The sequence below is a fragment of the Bombina bombina genome, chromosome 4, assembly GCF_027579735.1.
Source record: "Bombina bombina isolate aBomBom1 chromosome 4, aBomBom1.pri, whole genome shotgun sequence".
Lineage (NCBI taxonomy): Eukaryota > Metazoa > Chordata > Amphibia > Anura > Bombinatoridae > Bombina > Bombina bombina.
Genome location: NC_069502.1, coordinates 1,236,622,719 through 1,236,639,088, shown reverse-complemented (window position 1 = coordinate 1,236,639,088; position 16,370 = coordinate 1,236,622,719). Strand labels below are relative to the sequence as shown.

The 16,370-nt window shown below is 43.0% G+C and overlaps 1 protein-coding gene and 1 pseudogene across 1 annotated transcript in view; both read right to left on the bottom strand.

Annotated features, from left to right (window-relative positions):
• The window catches only part of PEX6 (peroxisomal biogenesis factor 6), a 548,800-nt gene that overhangs the window by 332,982 nt on the left and 199,448 nt on the right, over positions 1 to 16,370 (bottom strand). The window contains exon 8 of the mRNA XM_053712827.1: positions 10,933 to 10,998. Within this exon, the coding sequence (XP_053568802.1) occupies positions 10,933 to 10,998 (66 nt within the window). The remainder of the gene's footprint in view (positions 1 to 10,932; positions 10,999 to 16,370) is intronic.
• On the bottom strand, positions 8,492 to 8,604 carry LOC128658520 (uncharacterized; annotated as a pseudogene).

The following is a 16,370-nucleotide window of genomic DNA, read 5'->3' as shown; positions in this document are numbered from 1 at the left end:
GACCAGCAGTACATGATTGTGTACGGTGTAATAACAGTGCTAACACTACAGTCACATTCTGTATTTACATCACTCACACAGTACTAGACCAGCAGTACATGATTGTGTACGGTGTAATAACAGTGCTAACACTACAGTCACATTCTGTATTTACATCACTCACACAGTACTAGACCAGCAGTACATGATTGTGTACGGTGTAATAACAGTGCTAACACTAAAGTAACATTCTGTATTTACATCACGCACACGGTACTAGACCAGAAGTAACTGATTGTGTACGGTGTAATAACAGTGCTAATACTACAGTCACATTCTGTATTTACATCACTCACACAGGTACTAGACCAGCAGTACATGATTGTGTACGGTGTAATAACAGTGCTAACACTACAGTCACATTCTGTATTTACATCACTCACACGGTACTAGACCAGCAGTACATGATTGTGTACGGTGTAATAACAGTGCTAATCACTCAGCTCACATTCTGTATTTACATCACTCACACGGTACTAGACCAGCAGTACATGATTGTGTACGGTGTAATAACAGTGCTAACACTTACAGTCACATTCTGTATTTACATCACTCACACAGTACTAGACCAGCAGTACATGATTGTGTACGGTGTAATAACAGTGCTAACACTACAGTCACATTCTGTATTTACATCACTCACACGGTACTAGACCCGCAGCTACATGATTGTGTACGGTGTAATAACAGTGCTAACTACTACAGTCACATTCTGTATTTACATCACTCACACGGTACTTAGGACCAGCAGTACATGATTGTGTACGGTGTAATAACAGTGCTAAACACTACAGTCACATTCTGTATTTACATCACTCACACGGTACTAGACCAGCAGTACATGATTGTATACGGTGTAATAACAGTGCTAATACTACAGTCACATTCTGTATTTACATCACTCACACGGTACTAGACCAGCAGTACATGATTGTGTACAGTGTAATAACAGTGCTAATACTACAGTCACATTCTGTATTTACATCACTCACACAGTACTAGACCAGCAGTACATGATTGTGTACGGTGTAATAACAGTGCTAACACTACAGTCACATTCTGTATTTACATCACTCACACGGTACTAGACCCAGCAGTACATGATTGTGTATGGTGTAATAACAGTGCTAACACTACACTCACATTCTGTATTTACATCACTCACAAGGTACTAGACCAGCAGTACATGATTGTGTACGGTGTAATAACAGTGCTAATACTGCAGTCACATTCTGTATTTACATCACTCACACAGTACTAGACCAGCAGTACATGATTGTGTACGTGTAATAACAGTGCTAACACTACAGTCACATTCTGTATTTACATCACTCACACGGTACTAGACCAGCAGTACATGATTGTGTACGGTGTAATAACAGTGCTAACACTACAGTCACATTCTGTATTTACATCACTCACACGGTACTAGACCAGCAGTACATGATTGTGTACGGTGTAATAACAGTGCTAACACTACAGTCACATTCTGTATTTACATCACTCACACGGTACTAGACCAGCAGTACATGATTGTGTACGGTGTAATAACAGTGCTAACACTACAGTCACATTCTGTATTTACATCACTCACACGGTACTAGACCAGCAGTACATGATTGTGTACGGTGTAATAACAGTGCTAACACTACAGTCACATTCTGTATTTACCTCACTCACACAGTACAAGACCAGCAGTACATGATTGTGTATGGTGTAATAACAGTGCTAACACTACAGTCACATTCTGTATTTACATCACTCACACAGTACTAGACCAGCAGCACATGATTGTGTACGGTGTAATAACAGTGCTAATACTACAGTCACATTCTGTATTTACATCACTCACACGGTACTAGACCCGCAGTACATGATTGTGTACGGTGTAATAACAGTGCTAACACTACAGTCACATTCTGTATTTACATCACTCACACGGTACTAGACCAGCAGTACATGATTGTGTACGGTGTAATAACAGTGCTAATACTACAGTCACATTCTGTATTTACATCACTCACACGGTACTAGACCAGCAGTACATGATTGTGTACGGTGTAATAACAGTGCTAACACTGCACTCACATTCTGTATTTACATCACTCACACGGTACTAGACCAGCAGTATATGATTGTGTATGGTGTAATAACAGTGCTAACACTACAGTCACATTCTGTATTTACATCACTCACCCGGTTATTAGACAGCAGTATATGATTGTGTACGGTGTAATAACAGTGCTAAACACTACAGTCACATTCTGTATTTACATCACTCACACAGGTACTAGACCAGCAGTACATGATTGTGTACGGTGTACTAACAGTGCTAACACTAAGAGTAACATTCTGTATTTACATCACTCACACACGGTACTAGACCAGCAGTACATGATTGTGTACGTGTAATAACACAGTGCTAATACTACAGTCACATTCTGTATTTACAATCACTCACACGGTACTAGACCAGCAGCACATGATTGTGTACGGTGTAATAAACCAGTGCTAACACTACCGTCACATTCTGTATTTACATCACTCACACGGTACTAGACCAGCAGTACATGATTGTGTACGGTGTAATAACAGTGCTAACACTGCAGTCACATTCTGTATTTACATCACTCACACGGTACTAGCACAGCAGTACATGATTGTGTACGGTTGTAATACAGTGCTAACAATACAGTCACATTCTGTATTTACATCACTCACACGGTACTAGACCAGCAGTACATGATTGTGTATGGTGTAATAACAGTGCTAACACTACAGTCACATTCTGTATTTACATCACTCACACGGTACTAGACCTGAAGTACATGATTGTGTACGGTGTAATAACAGTGCTAACACTACAGTCACATTCTGTATTTACATCACTCACACGGTACTAGACCTGAAGTACATGATTGTGTACGGTGTAATAACAGTGCTAACACTACAGTCACATTCTGTATTTACATCACTCACACAGTACTAGACCAGCAGCACATGATTGTGTACGGTGTAATAACAGTGCTAATACTACAGTCACATTCTGTATTTACATCACTCACACAGTACTAGACCAGCAGTACATGATTGTGTACGGTGTAATAACAGTGCTAACACTACAGTCACATTCTGTATTTACATCACTCACACGGTAGTAGACCAGCAGTACATGATTGTGTACAGTGTAATAACAGTGCTAATACTAAAGTAACATTCTGTATTTACATCACGCACACGGTACTAGACCAGCAGCACATGATTGTGTACGGTGTAATAACAGTGCTAACACTACAGTCACATTCTGTATTTACATCACTCACACGGTACTAGACCCGCAGTACATGATTGTGTACGGTGTAATAACAGTGCTAACACTAAAGTAACATTCTGTATTTACATCACGCACACGGTACTAGACCAGAAGTAACTGATTGTGTACGGTGTAATAACAGTGCTAATACTACAGTCACATTCTGTATTTACATCACTCACACGGTACTAGACCAGCAGTACATGATTGTGTACGGTGTAATAACAGTGCTAACACTGCAGTCACATTCTGTATTTACATCACTCACACGGTACTAGACCAGCAGTACATGATTGTGTACGGTGTAATAACAGTGCTAACACTGCACTCACATTCTGTATTTACATCACTCACACGGTACTAGACCTGCAGTACATGATTGTGTATGGTGTAATAACAGTGCTAACACTACAGTCACATTCTGTATTTACATCACTCACACGGTACTAGACCAGCAGTACATGATTGTGTACGGTGTAATAACAGTGCTAACACTACAGTCACATTCTGTATTTACATCACTCACACGGTACTAGACCAGCAGTACATGATTGTGTACGGTGTAATAACAGTGCTAATACTACAGTCACATTCTGTATTTACATCACTCACACGGTACTAGACCAGCAGTACATGATTGTATACGGTGTAATAACAGTGCTAACACTACAGTCACATTCTGTATTTACATCACTCACACAGTACTAGACCAGCAGTACATGATTGTGTACTGTGTAATAACAATGCTAACACTGCACTCACATTCTGTATTTACCTCACTCACACGGTACTAGACCTGCAGTACATGATTGTGTACGGTGTAATAACAGTGCTAACACTACAGTCACATTCTGTATTTACATCACTCACACGGTACTAGACCAGAAGTAACTGATTGTGTACGGTGTAATAACAGTGCTAACACTACAGTCACATTCTGTATTTACATCACTCACACAGTACTAGACCAGCAGTACATGATTGTATACGGTGTAATAACAGTGCTAACACTACAGTCACATTCTGTATTTACATCACTCACACGGTACTAGACCAGCAGTACATGATTGTGTACGGTATAATAACAGTGCTAACACTACAGTCACATTCTGTATTTACATCACTCACACGGTACTAGACCAGCAGTACATGATTGTGTACAGTGTAATAACAGTGCTAATACTAAAGTAACATTCTGTATTTACATCACGCACACGGTACTAGACCAGCAGTATATGATTGTGTACGGTGTAATAACAGTGCTAACACTAAAGTAACATTCTGTATTTACATCACGCACACGGTACTAGACCAGAAGTAACTGATTGTGTACGGTGTAATAACAGTGCTAATACTACAGTCACATTCTGTATTTACATCACTCACACGGTACTAGACCAGCAGTACATGATTGTGTACGGTGTAATAACAGTGCTAACATTACAGTCACATTCTGTATTTACATCACTCACACGGTACTAGACCAGCAGTACATGATTGTGTACGGTGTAATAACAGTGCTAACACTACAGTCACATTCTGTATTTACATCACTCACACGGTACTAGACCAGCAGTACATGATTGTGTACGGTGTAATAACAGTGCTAACACTACAGTCACATTCTGTATTTACATCACTCACACGGTACTAGACCAGCAGTACATGATTGTGTACAGTGTAATAACAGTGCTAACACTACAGTCACATTCTGTATTTACATCACTCACACGGTACTAGACCAGCAGTACATGATTGTGTACAGTGTAATAACAGTGCTAACACTACAGTCACATTCTGTATTTACATCACTCACACAGTACATGATTGTGTACGGTGTAATAACAGTGCTAACATTACAGTCACATTCTGTATTTACATCACTCACACGGTACTAGACCAGCAGTACATGATTGTGTACGGTGTAATAACAGTGCTAATACTACAGTCACATTCTGTATTTACATCACTCACACGGTACTAGACCAGCAGTACATGATTGTGTACAGTGTAATAACAGTGCTAACACTACAGTCACATTCTGTATTTACATCACTCACACAGTACTAGACCAGCAGTACATGATTGTGTATGGTGTAATAACAGTGCTAACACTACAGTCACATTCTGTATTTACATCACTCACACAGTACTAGACCTGCAGTACATGATTGTGTACGGTGTAATAACAGTGCTAACACTACAGTCACATTCTGTATTTACATCACTCACACGGTACTAGACCTGCAGTACATGATTGTGTACGGTGTAATAACAGTGCTAATACTACAGTCACATTCTGTATTTACATCACTCACACGGTACTAGACCAGCAGTACATGATTGTGTACGGTGTAATAACAGTGCTAACACTACAGTCACATTCTGTATTTACATCACTCACACGGTACTAGACCCGCAGTACATGATTGTGTACGGTGTAATAACAGTGCTAACACTACAGTCACATTCTGTATTTACATCACTCACACGGTACTAGACCAGCAGTACATGATTGTGTACGGTGTAATAACAGTGCTAACACTACAGTCACATTCTGTATTTACATCACTCACACAGTACTAGACCAGCAGTACATGATTGTGTACGGTATAATAACAGTGCTAATACTACAGTCACATTCTGTATTTACATCACTCACACGGTACTAGACCAGCAGTACATGATTGTGTACAGTGTAATAACAGTGCTAACACTACAGTCACATTCTGTATTTACATCACTCACACGGTACTAGACCAGCAGTACATGATTGTGTACAGTGTAATAACAGTGCTAACACTACAGTCACTGTAGCAGAGAGGCAGTAGGATCTGTAATATATTTTGGGTAGGCAGAGACAAGCAAGTAACTACTCTTGGTAATTGTAGCAGAGAGGTAGTAGGATCTGTAATATCTTTTGGGTAAGCAGAGACAAGCAAATAACTACTCTTGGTAATTGTAGCAGAGAGGTAGTAGGATCTGTAATATCTTTTGGGTAAGCAGAGACAAGCAAGTAACTACTCTTGGTAATTGTAATAATAACCTCTTTCCACCAAGAACTAGACGACACATAGCTTGGGAGTCAACAACAACAATTTCTTCAACAGAAAAAAAAAAACACTTTTTAAAAACAGTCTCCCCTACAAGGGGTTTCCCAAATGAAACAGCAGGGAGTTTAAACAGTAACATACAGTTTAACATACATTTTAACCATTAGCCTAAATAACAATTCCTGCATAGTTCATAAGTGGCGAGTTTTGCCACAAACTTGATATCTAAGGAATGCATAGGTTCAAACGGAACCCCTTGAAGAACCTTGAGAACTAAATTAAGACTCCATGGAGGAGTAACTGGTCTAAACACAGGCCTAATCCTGCTTAAGGCCTGACAAAAAGACTGAACATCAGGGACATCAGCTAGACGCTTGTGCAACAGGATAGATAATGCTGAAATTTGACCCTTTAAGGAACTTGTTGATAAGCCTTTCTCCAATCCTTCCTGGAGAAAAGATAAAATTCTAGGAATCCCAACTGTACTCCAGGAGTAGCCCTTGGATGCGCACCAATAAAGGTATTTACGCCAAATATTATGATAAATCTTCCTAGTGACAGGCTTACGAGCCTGAATCAGTGTCTGAGTCAGAAAAATCTTACTTGCCTAGGATCAGCCGTTCAATCTCCAAGCAGTCAGCTTCAGAGAATCTAGATTTTGATGATGGAAGGGTCCCTGAATCAGAAGGTCCTTTCGAAGCGGAATCCTCCAAGGAGGTAGAGACGACATCTCTACCAGGTCTGCATACCAGATCCTGCGAGGCCAGGCTGGTGCTATGAGAATCACTGAAGCCCTTTCCTGTTTGATCTGGGCAATCACTCGAGGAAGGATAGCAAACGGAGGAAACAGATATGCTAGATTGAAGGACCAAGGGGCCGCCAGAACATCTATCAGAGCCGCCTGAGGATCTCTGGATCTCGACCCGTACCTCAGAAGTTTGGCATTCTGCTTGGATGCCATGAGATCCAACTCCGGATGACCGCATTTGAGGATCAGACTGGAGAACACATCCGGATGAAGATCCCACGGATGAAAGGTCTGTCTGCTCAGAAAAACTGCCTCCCAGTTGTCCACTCCTGGGATATGAATTGCCGACAGACAACAAGAATGGGTCTCCGCCCACTGAATTATTTTGAAGACCTCTGTCATCGCCAAGGAACTCCTTGTTCCTCCCTTATGATTGATGTAGGCAACTGACGTTATGTTGTCCGACTGGAACCTGATAAACTGAACCGAAGCTAGCTAAGGCCAGGCCAGAAGAGCATTGTAGATTGCTCTCAGTTCCAGAATGTTTATGGGTAACAAAGACTCTGTCTGAGACCATATCCCCTGAGCCCTCAGGGAGCCCCAAACTGCTCCCCACCCCAGAAGGCTGGCATCGGTTGTCACAATCTCCCAGGAAGGTCTGCAAAAACACATTCCCTGGGAGAGATGATCTAGAAACAACCACCAAAGAAGATACTCCTTTATCTCCTGTGCCAATAGAAGTCAAGGGAACAAGTCCAAATAATTTCCGTTCCAAAGTTTGAGCATGTCCAACTGCAGAGCTCTGAGATGAAAGTGAGCAAACGGGACGATATCCATTGCCGCTACCATCAGACCTATTAATTCCATGCACTGAGCCACTAAGGGGCGAGGAGAAGAATGCAGAGTTAGACAAGTATCGATAAACTCTAATTTCCTGACTTCTGTCAGAAAATTCTTCATAGACAGAGAATCTATTATGGATCCTAGGAAAGTCACGCTTGAATGTGGGCCTAAGGAATTCTTTTCTAAAATCACCTTCCAGCCGAAGATTTTAGGAAGGATAATCCCAAGTCCGTGTGGGACCTTGCTATTTGAAAAGATGTAGCCGGAAAAAGAATGTCATCTAGATAAGGCACCACTGCAACACCCTTTTGCATGAAGCCCAATCAACAGAGATCCCGAACCGCTGTGAAGATTCTGGGGCTGTGGCAGGACCAACGGAAGAGCCACAAACTGGTAATGTTTGTCCAGAAAAACATGAGATGATCCCTGTGAATGGGAACATGTAGATACGCGTCCTTTAAATACACTGAGGTCATAAATAGAAGGACGTACACTAAGAAATCTGTCTAGAGTCTTGTTTTATATGGTCCCCAGCTAGAGGACGTATCAAATATTAAACTGATAAGAACAGATACTACACTTGATCTTAGCCAAAAGGCCGAAGATCTAAAAGGTGGTCTGGAGAAGAAAAACCCAGACCCTGAAGCAGTATTGGAACTGGAGCAAGCACTCCCATATCTGAGAGGTCGTCTATGCAGAGTAAGACCGCCTTTCCTTTAGTCTGATCTGCAAATAATCTTGAAAAAGAAAACTGCCTCTAAGAAGAAACTTTTGAACTCTGCTTTGTATCCCTGGGATACACTTTTACTATCGTTCAGAGACCCTGAACATCTAGAACCCAAGCCTGAAAGAAGACGGAAAATCCGCCCCCTACAAGGCCCAATCCCGGATTGAGGGCATAACCTTCATGTTGTCCTTGATTGACAGCAAACTACTTGGATTGAGGGCAGAACCTTCATGCTGTCCTTGATTGACAGCAAACTAATTGTATACTTTTATATTTTTTTTATATATTTTTTAAATTCTTTAAATTGTCAAAAAAAAGAACAGTTCCGCCAAGCCGGGGCCCAACAAGATCTCCCTTGAAAGAAAAAGCTAAAAGCGTATACCTAGAGCACACGTCCGTAGAACAAGGCTCTAACCATAAGATGTCTGTATGGGGTACTGGTAAAGCGCTGGTAATAAACCGTGCAGCTCATTAAAAGCCCTTATCCGATCCTGGATCTTATTCAGGGGAGTTACTGACTTAGTAGCATCAGACAACGCATCAGACTAATATACCGTCATACCAGTGACGGTAACAAAGTTCACAGCTGGATGTCATGTAAGCCCTGGTGTACATCTCTCTGCTGATTATTGCCCATAGGACATTTGAAAAACCCAACTATCCTTTAATGGTATAGTAGGAACTCCTAGCTAAAATGGAAACTACTCCTCTTTTTTTTTTTTTTTTTAAGTAAGGATGCAGACAAGCATAGATTACACCGACGGTGTCGGAGTCGCCCAGATATTGTTCCATCTGAGACTGGAAATCTCTCTCTGATAATCCCCAAGTATCTTCCTCCTTTCAGGAAACCAGGAAGAACTGTCGGGACAGTATCTACTGAATCAATCAAGTTTCTATTTTAAATGATTGAAAATAATTCCTCAAATAAATGTTTACTATCATATGTAAAAAACATAAAATGTCTGCAATGCGGAATAACTCGAGGAGGGGCCAAAGGAAGCGCAGAGCACTGCACGTGGGCCACAATTTACACTATAGGAGAAACTGAGGCACAGTCCGACCACTCGTCAATTAGTTCCTGAACAGCAGGGGTCCAAGAAAGAATTATAGAGGAAATGCAGGGCACTGCATGTGAGGGCAATAACATTTTGGGACTCTGGAGGCAAAAAAATGGCGATATTGAACCTTGTAATTACGCTACGGAATTTGGCGGCGCTATACAAATACAAGATAATAACCAAAATTTAAATTAAATTTCTGGACAACATAGTAAAAAGTTTTCTCAGAAAATACTATCCTTAAGGATTAGGTTCCTCACATACATGAGTAACAGAAAGGACTTGACGGTTCCACATTTGCATACAAGAACCAAGATCCCCCCAAAAAAAAAAAATTGAATTTTTTATCATAGCAAAATGTCCCAAAACGTTACTGTCACTTTAAATTTTAAAAAGGAAAATGTTTTATTATTATAGAGTAACTAGGGCAAAAACAGCTTAACCAAGCGTGTAACATAACTTTATCCGTTAGCATGAAACTGCAGAGGTGTGTGTCTGATCAGAAGACTAACTCCCTCTTAGTAGTACACTCCACCGCAATAGCGGAATACAGTCTCCGATCTCAATTACGCTTGATAATGAGAGACGCGTAAGAGGACCAGAAACTGCCCCACTTCCTCCTACGCAGAGAAAAATCTCTGGTTCTCCGGAAGAGAAGGGGAAAAGGCACGCTATGCAAATTCCGCCTCCCCAAGGACCGCACGTCGTGGGCAGTAACATACAGTAATCTCCCGGTCGGCATTATGTTTATGTAACCGCCGGGAGATGAGAAACTATTATATTGCCCAAAAACAAAAAAAGGCCAATTACCCTCGTTAAAAGCTATGTAAGTGCAAACATCTCCCAGTCGGCATGATTGTTTATACAACCGTCGGGAGATGTGATCACTGAAAACGTTAGGTTGCCCCTCTCCCGGTCTGCATAAATGTTTAAGCAACCTCCGGGAACACAATAGCAATGCTTTCTAATTGCCCAGTGCGTGTAGCTGTCTATAGCTGTCCTCAAATATAAAGGAGAGTAAATATCTGAGAAAATAAATTGCCCGTTTCTACTAAGAGCTTACTTACATGTCCCATATCCACAGTGAGTGGCCAACTTCCTCTGACTTTTTCTTTCTATCTTTAAGCCCCAGAATAAAAGTCGGCACTTACCTCACATTCTGCCCGACAGCCAAGGCAGCTCCCAGGTTTGCGAGGTGTTCTATTCCTCACATGGACCTGTGAATTAAGAGAAAATACTGAGTAATATCCCTCAGATTTTTCAGGGTTAGGACAGCATCAGTATGGGAGGCGCAGTAAGAATTATGTCCCACAAGTTCCCATTGCTCTAAAGCCACCACTGCTCTACTGTAGAGACTGACATGGACTACGGCTACACCCAAGAACAAAGCAGCACTCTCTGGCACTACTTTAAAAATAATAAAATCTTGATTGAAGAATCTTTTTCTAACACCTCACTTTGTCTCTTCCTATCACTAACGTAGGCAAAGAGAATGACTGGAGTGGGAGGGAGGGGGGGGAGCTATTTGGCAGCTCTGCTGTGGTGCTCTTTGCCTCCTCCTGCTTACTAGGATGTGAATATCCCATAAGTAATGAATATGATACGTGAAGAAAAAGCCCCCCCAAAATAAAAACACCCCCTAACCTACAATAAACTACCAATAGCCCTTAAAAGGGCCTTATGTAGGGCATTGCCCTAAGTTAAAAAGCTCTTTTACATACAAAAAAGTCCCCTCAACAGTAAAACCCCTCACCCAACCAACACCCCAAAATAGAAAACCTAAGTCTAAAAAAAACTAAGCTACCTATTGCCACTAAAGGGGCATTTGTATGGGCATTGTCCTTAAAAAGGCATTCATCTCTTTTACAGTGCCCAAAGTCCTAATCCTAAAAAAAAACAAAAAAACACTAACCCCAGAAAATCTACTCACAGTTCCTGAAGTAATCTTAGAGTTTTTATTTTTCGTATATTTAGTGTGTTACAGAAGCATTAGTTATTTTGTTGTGAAGAGCTTATTTCCCAGCAGCAATGCCTGAACCAGCCAAGCCAGCGCCTAAGAAGGGCTCCAAGAAAACCGTAACAAGTATCATTTCATAAAGAGTTAACTTTTTTTCAGCTTTTAGAAACTATTTTCTAAATACAAGTTTGCTGGCCTCAGCTCTAAGTTTAGTGATAAACAATCCCATTGTCTAATCACCTCCGGAGTCAGACTGCTAATTGATAAGATGAACTGCATTGTTTTCTTATGTGTAACTTGTTATCTGAAGTACTGTAATCCTATTGTGGCCTGTCAAAGGACATTGTCTCTCTATCTAAATGTGTGATGGGGGATTTTATGCTTCCCCCCCTGGGAGTGCCCTGTGTGCATGTAACCTCAATAAAAAAGCAGGCTGGGCATCCCAGTCCTGAGTTCTTGGTTGACCCTCAATCGCAGCGTTGACTCATTTTTGTGGGCAGAAGGGTATCCTAGCTGTACTACAGCTAAGGGGGATTATTCTATATTTGCGAGACTCATATAGAATACTATGGAAAGCAGCTTCTCCCCTCTTCGGCAATAGGGATCCAGGCTACTAAGCGGTCCATCTCTCAGCGAGACTAAGGGTAACCGTAACATTTGGCGGCAGCGGTGGGATTTTCCTGGATTTCCTAGGAGAGGTACAGAACGGATGGAGAGCGCTTACGAAAAATTGAAGCGTACAACCCTAAAGGATTTACTTGAAAGCAGAGGGGGGTACGCCAGCAACCGGCCGAGGAGAGAGCTGATCGCAGAATTGACCGAACTGGATCAGAGCTTCACAATGGCGGAAACACCGACAACGATTAGTGACGAAAAAAACCAGGATTGTTCGGGAGAGGCTCTCACTGTACGGGCCGAACCCCTCCATGGAATTGGTACAGCAGTTGATGGCGGAAGCGGACGAGGATATACAAAAGACTCGAGCCCACGAACTCAACCTAGCGAACGCACACCGCAATGCTGAAGCCCCGCAGGTAATCATCCCTGTCGAAAATGCTGGGAGGCCCAAGATACCCTATGCGGCATTTCGACCCTTCCTAGAGAGCGAGACAGGGATTGATGAATATTTGGCGGACTTCGAAAGGCAATGTGCCCTGCACCAGATTCCCAACAGAGAGTGGCCCACGATATTGTCTGGGAAACTATCCGGGCGAGCCCTGGAAGCCTTTCGTACTCTGGGTGCTGAGGAAGTGACACAGTATGAGCTAGTTAAGGAGACACTGTTGCGACGGTACGCTGTAACTCCGGACACAGTTCGCCGACAGTTTCGGGGCACGAAAAAGAAGCCTAACGATACCCATATGGAATGGGCGCACCGAATGCGGAGAGCGGCAAATCACTGGATGAGCGGAAGTAAAGCGGTGACTGGTGAGGAAATTTTACAATTGTTTCTCTTAGAACATTTTTATAATGGCATGGAACAGCAAGGGAAGGAATGGCTGCGAGACAGGCAGCCTTCTACCTTAGAAGAAGCAGCCAAATTGGCCGATGAACATTATGACTCCCGTCTTCACGAACCCACGAACTACCGAGCTCCAACACGGGTCGAACCCAGAGAGGTTTACCGTGCAACCCCTCATGCTGAATTCCGAGCCGCGGTGCCCGCAGGGCCCGCCCGACACTCAGGACCACCCAATAACAGCTCTGAGCGTCCCAGACCGACTTGCCACCGATGCAAGCAACCAGGGCATTTTATGGCTAGCTGCCCCCTTAATACGCACCAGACACCCAGGAATAACAATTACCCCTCTGGGTCATATCGTCCGGCCTGGGCCCTCTGTGTTAACCAAGAGGCCCCTATGGAGGAATATTTGGGGCCGCTTCACGAGGCGGACCCTGTATATGCTGCCTCAGATAACCGCCAGCACCATCGGCAGAAGGTATGGCTCGAGGGGCGATCTACCGAGGGATTGAGAGACACAGGGGCTACTATCACGCTGGTACAGAGTCATTTGGTGCCAGAGCACAAGCGATCCGGACAGACTGTGGCCGTTAGAGTGGCGGGGGGGGGATGTGTACAAAATTCCAACAGCTAAAGTGCATCTTGATTGGGGAGCGGGAAAACATAATTTATGCTTACCTGATAAATTCCTTTCTCCTGTAGTGTAGTCAGTCCACGGGTCATCATTACTTATGGGATATTAACTCCTCCCCAACAGGAAGTGCAAGAGGATCACCCAAGCAGAGCTGCTATATAGCGCCTCCCCTCTACGTCACACCCAGTCATTCGACCGAGAACCAAACGAGAAAGGAGAAACTATAGGGTGCAGGGGTGACTGGAGTATAATTTAAAAATTTAGACCTGCCATAAAAAACAGGGCGGGCCGTGGACTGACTACACTACAGGAGAAAGGAATTTATCAGGTAAGCATAAATTATGTTTTCTCCTGTTAAGTGTAGTCAGTCCACGGGTCATCATTACTTCTGGGATACCAATACCAAAGCTAAAGTACACGGATGACGGGAGGGACAGGCAGGATATTTATACGGAAGGGACCACTGCCTGAAGAACCTTTCTCCCAAAAACAGCCTCCGAAGAAGCAAAAGTGTCAAATTTGTAAAATTTGGAAAAAGTATGAAGAGAAGACCAAGTTGCAGCCTTGCAAATCTGTTCAACAGAGGCCTCGTTCTTAAAGGCCCAAGTGGAAGCCACAGCTCTAGTGGAATGAGCTGTAATTCTTTCAGGAGGCTGCTGTCCAGCAGTCTCATAGGCTAAACGTATTATGCTACGAAGCCAAAAAGAGAGAGAGGTAGCAGAAGCTTTTTGACCTCTCCTCTGTCCAGAATAAACGACAAACAGGGAAGAAGTTTGGCGAAAATCTTTAGTTGCCTGCAAATAAAATTTCAGGGCACGGACTACATCTAGATTGTGCAGAAGTCGTTCCTTCTTTGAAGAAGGATTAGGACACAATGATGGCACAACAATCTCTTGATTGATATTCTTGTTAGTGACAACCTTAGGCAAAAACCCAGGTTTAGTACGCAGAACTACCTTATCTGAATGAAAAATCAGATACGGAGAATCACAATGTAAGGCTGATAACTCAGAGACTCTACGAGCCGAGGAAATAGCCATTAAAAACAGAACTTTCCAAGATAACAGCTTGATATCAATGGAATGAAGGGGTTCAAACGGAACACCCTGTAAAACGTTAAGAACTAAATTTAAGCTCCATGGTGGAGCAACAGTTTTAAACACAGGCTTAATCCTGGCCAAAGCCTGGCAAAAAGCCTGAACGTCTGGAACTTCTGACAGACGTTTGTGTAAAAGAATGGACAGAGCTGAGATATGTCCCTTTAAGGAACTAGCAGATAAACCCTTTTCTAAACCTTCTTGTAGAAAAGACAATATCCTAGGAATCCTAACCTTACTCCATGAGTAACTCTTGGATTCGCACCAATGTAAGTATTTACGCCATATTTTATGGTAAATCTTTCTGGTAACAGGCTTCCTAGCCTGTATTAAGGTATCAATAACTGACTCCGAAAAACCACGCTTTGATAAAATCAAGCGTTCAATTTCCAAGCAGTCAGCTTCAGAGAAATTAGATTTTGATGTTTGAAAGGACCCTGAATTAGAAGGTCCTGTCTCAGAGGCAGAGACCAAGGTGGACAGGATGACATGTCCACTAGATCTGCATACCAGGTCCTGCGTGGCCACGCAGGCGCTATCAGAATCACCGATGCTCTCTCCTGTTTGATCCTGGCAATCAATCGAGGAAGCATCGGGAAGGGTGGAAACACATAGGCCATCCCGAAGGTCCAAGGTGCTGTCAAAGCATCTACCAGGACTGCTCCCGGGTCCCTGGACCTGGACCCGTAACAAGGAAGCTTGGTGTTCTGGCGAGACGCCATGAGATCTATCTCTGGTTTGCCCCAAAGTCGAAGTATTTGGGCAAAGATCTCCGGATGAAGTTCCCACTCCCCCGGATGAAAAGTCTGACGACTTAGGAAATCCGCCTCCCAGTTCTCCACTCCAGGAATGTGGATCGCTGACAGGTGGCAAGAGTGAGACTCTGCCCAGCGAATTATCTTTGATACTTCCATCATCGCTAGGGAGCTTCTTGTCCCTCCTTGATGGTTGATGTAAGCTACAGTCGTGATGTTGTCCGACTGAAACCTGATGAACCCCCGAGTTGTTAACTGAGGCCAAGCCAGAAGGGCATTGAGAACTGCTCTCAATTCCAGAATGTTTATTGGAAGGAGACTCTCCTCCTGAGTCCATGATCCCTGAGCCTTCAGGGAATTCCAGACAGCGCCCCAACCTAGTAGGCTGGCGTCTGTTGTTACAATTGTCCAATCTGGTCTGCTGAATGGCATCCCCCTGGACAGATGTGGCCGAGAAAGCCACCATAGAAGAGAATTTCTGGTCTCTTGATCCAGATTCAAAGTAGGGGACAAATCTGAGTAATCCCCATTCCACTGACTTAGCATGCACAATTGCAGCGGTCTGAGATGTAGGCGTGCAAAGGGTACTATGTCCATTGCCGCTACCATTAAGCCGATTACCTCCATGCATTGAGCCACTGACGGGTGTTGAATGGAATGAAGGACACGGCAAGCATTTTGAAG